Raw genomic sequence first — 3,986 nt, 5'->3', positions numbered from 1 at the left:
GTTCTTGTGTTTTATGTGATATGCTGTATTCTTGATTTCTTTGAGAAGGTTTGGTCCTTATGCCTTTTGAATGATGATCTTTATAACATTAGGTGGGTCAACGTTTGTGTTTCCTTAGATTTAATTCCTTGTATGTTCGCATTTTGCTTTGCTCTGAAATGTTTTCCTATCCTTCACTAATTATGTCTGTTTTTGTTTTCAAACAATTTCTGTTTCTTGATTATCAGTTATCATTGGGATATCTTCCGCATTTAGTTCTTTTCTGGGTTGTTTTCTTTTTTCTCTTTTACTTTTCTGATGTGTATTGGTGAAGATGGGGGCGGACTGATTTCTGTTTTCTTCAAAATTTGCTTCATGAATGATGCATCTTTAGAGATTTTCCACTGGATTTTATATATTCTGTGTAATTAAAGCATTGAAACGTCATCTTTTCAGTCGAAATGGAATGCTTTAATTGATGTTTTTGTTATACAGTATCAGTTTTGTTGTTAGATAGGCCGGATTTATGATGATGAATATTTGCAGATGATCCCTTAAATCTATTGAAGATATATTTATCTCGAATCTTACAAGTCACTAACGATGCTAAGATTATCAATTGGTTTAATATGGTCAATTGATACCAATCAAATGCCCTTCCAAACCATTTTCGTTCTTGAAAGTAACCATTTCGATGATCAAATTAGGCAGCTATGAGTTCACCTAACAAAGAAAATTGAAATTCTAACGGTATTAGCATTGAAGCTTGAGCTGCAAAAGCATATATTAGTAGCCAACGGAACGTCTTGTTTTTGCTTCCAGTTATCACTTCCCACTTTTCACTATCAGCAACTGGAAATTCTACAGCATAATTCTTCATAGGAACTTCTGTTTTTCATCTAACAAGGACGTCGTAGAGCTCTTTTCTTCTTCTTCTTTTTCTTTTTTTATCCAATGGAGCAATCAGTTTGGGAGAGCATAGCTATTGACTTTTCTCATTTTATTCACTATGTACCTGCTTTGCAAGTTGCAACTTCCGAATTGGCCTTTGCGATTAATCAAATCTTAATCGAGAAAACACTTTCTTGGTGCAGAAGTTGAAGACCCGTGTTATCAGAAAGGATGTTAATCCTGAATGGAATGAAGACTTGACACTTTCTGTTTCAGATCCCGGTCGCCCAATTTCTCTGGTGAGGCTATGTATAGAATTGTCGCTTCTGCATTGTCATTCTTTGGATCCTATGGGTTAAAAACGAGTGAAACGAAATTGTCTCATGTGTTAATGCTTTTCTGGTTCTATCGGCCGCAAATGCCAGATATCTGCTTTCCGAAGCTTGGAAAGTAGTAATCTCTACCTGTGTTCCGTTACGATTTCTTTTTCTGATTCTAAATCAATTCACGTAAAGAAATTCCACCATTTGGAATTTGGAGAAATTCACTCCTGCTATTTTTGTTTTTCTGAGTTTTAGTACTAAATAAATGAGGTTTTTATTTGTTGTACCCAAAAATGTTATAGTGGTTTTCACAGCATTCTGGACAAACAATGCATGTTCGAAAACATTGGGGTCATAAATTCTGTCTCCTTCCATACTTTCTCAGGCTGGCAGTTTGAGCTAGTTGTGAAGGTTTTAATCGAATGAGGAGATGATGAGACGAGTTGAAATTATAAGAATTTATTTCATTTAGACATCAGTCTGATCACGTGGCAATGTGTTTCTTGGCAGTACTCTTCTTTTTTCCAAAATCATTTTAAATATTTTCCATTATGGTAAGATTGAGGGCTCACAGTCAAGAGATTGTATGTTAACGGGTCTCATGAATGTAGGTATATGTCTAATGCATTTGGTCATTCTTTTAATGTGATTGTACCGAATGATGTAATGAACTGTCGATCTTTGAAAGAAGACTATGTTGAGGAAAATAGCAACATGCGGCGTTATCATTTGATCTTTCTAATTCTGCTATATTGTTCTATGATCTCTATGGAGATTAGTAACTGTGGTGTGCTTGCTCCTCGGTGGTATGATTTCAGACTGTGTTCGACCACGACACATTCAGCAAAGATGACAAGATGGGAGAGGCTCAGTTCGACATTGAACCATTTATCGAAGCGGTGAGGATGAAACTTGAGGGACTTCCAGATGGTACAGTAATCACCAAAATACAACCTTCAAGGAACAATTGCCTCTCTGAAGAGAGTACTGTGGTCTGGAAAGATGGACGGGTGGTGCAAGACATGTGTCTCCGATTGAAAAACGTCGAGTGTGGTGAAGTCGAAATTCAACTGCAGTGGATTGAGCTTCCGGGCTCTAAAGGTTTATAGACAACGTGCTGCTGCTTCTTGTTATCTTGGAGTTTAGCTCCGTATTTCCAAGGGATTTCTTTCAGTAGGTAAAATTTACAGGTATTCCTTGGAATCGTGGCGTAAATGTACTAGATTCACTACTTAGATTGTAAGAAGGGCAACTTCAGGCCTCCTATTATCATAATCACAGAGTGACGATCTTGTATTACTATTCTTGAATGGTTCCGTAATTGTTTGGCGTGTATCTATACTATTATAAAGAAAAGAGGTGCGGCAGTTTTGACACTGCCGCACTAAATTTTTGTAATCCCAAAAGCGTCCTGATAACTACTTTCCAAGTCTTAAATTAATTTAACTTACCTTACTCGGGTCTTTTGCGTTCCAAATGCTCTTCCAACCTGCAATCTGAGTCTGAGACTCAGACTGTGTGCTGAAGATGATGCCCGGGGTTGGCATGGCATGGGCATTACATGTGAGATTATACGCGGATCTTATATAAAACACTACACTCTTTGTATAGTGCCATATAATTCCCCACCCCCTATGCCATTCTTCAAACTGCGTATTGATGGCACATCCAAAGCTAATCCAGACAGACTGTACCGGTGGTCTAATCCGTGATCGGAAAGATAAATCTGTCACGGGCTTTGCTAAAACTATTGGTATTATTGATGGCGCATAGGGGACCTGTGGGTATAATCCGTAATTGGAAAGATAATTTCGTCTCAGACTTTGCTAAAACTATTGGCATTAGAATGGTATCAAAATTGGTGCACAACAAGATATTGAAAAAAACATATAAATATTGAAACTGATTCTATGCTCCTAATGTAATATTACGACAGACAGACCTCCACCACTACCCAGCAAGAATCTGGTGAATCTTCATGTCCATGGTTGGAAAACAAACTAGGTTCAAAGAAGCCAAGATGTAATATTATTACACAAGATACTAGCTAGTACTATAAAAGATATTTTTGCTGAAAAGGCAGCCTCTGATCTTAGTCATCAAGTTTTTGACATTTTGCCTGCAACCTTTCTTTCTTTTCTTTTTTATTAGACTGATTTGTATAAGTTGACTGCTCGAATTCTTTCTTCTCTTTGTAGGAAAAAACTATTTCCCTTGTATAATATTCATTTCCATGGATAATAGCGAGAATAGGGGTCGACATTTTTAGTCTCTTACTTCATAGATTATCAAAAATTGAATCCATTTAGAACCATAATTTTTACCAACGTCAATGCCACTTTCGACTAATAGGCGTGTGCAAGAATGCACCTGCTGTTAGTTTTTTAATGGTAAAATTAGTATAGAACTACATGTGTTCAATTTTTACAACATTCTTTATAATTTCGTAAAAAGCAAGGAACTAGAAATGTCGATCCCTTATCATGTGGGACTAAAAATATAATTCTGTGGACTTTATCTTATTATGGGATATTTTTGAAAAATCATAAATTTATCTCAAACTTTAACCATTGAAGTAAATATAAAATTAAATTATCACAAACTATTTACAACCTATCACCCAATGTACCTCATTTAATAATGCAATTTATCTACCACTCATCTATTAAGCCCTACAAAACAAATATGGTCTAAGCAAATACTTAATTACTTAATTACAGGGTAAAATTGAATTTTTGTACTATTATGATATAATAGGGCCCCAAATACAATGTAAAACGGGGCTTTGGGTTT

At 36.0% G+C, this 3,986-nt stretch overlaps 1 protein-coding gene across 1 annotated transcript in view; it reads left to right on the top strand.

Annotated features, from left to right (window-relative positions):
- Positions 1–2,590, top strand: part of LOC105158069 (protein C2-DOMAIN ABA-RELATED 4) — a 3,095-nt gene extending 505 nt beyond the window's left edge. Inside the window, exons 2-3 of the mRNA XM_011074695.2 lie at positions 1,074–1,169; positions 2,012–2,590. Of these exons, the coding sequence (XP_011072997.1) occupies positions 1,074–1,169; positions 2,012–2,302 (387 nt within the window). The 3' untranslated portion in view covers positions 2,303–2,590. The remainder of the gene's footprint in view (positions 1–1,073; positions 1,170–2,011) is intronic.

This window comes from Sesamum indicum, linkage group LG3, assembly GCF_000512975.1.
Source record: "Sesamum indicum cultivar Zhongzhi No. 13 linkage group LG3, S_indicum_v1.0, whole genome shotgun sequence".
In the NCBI taxonomy this organism is placed as follows: domain Eukaryota; kingdom Viridiplantae; phylum Streptophyta; class Magnoliopsida; order Lamiales; family Pedaliaceae; genus Sesamum; species Sesamum indicum.
The sequence above is the reverse complement of the archived record's forward strand: the minus strand, read 5'-3'. Positions and strand labels throughout refer to the sequence as shown.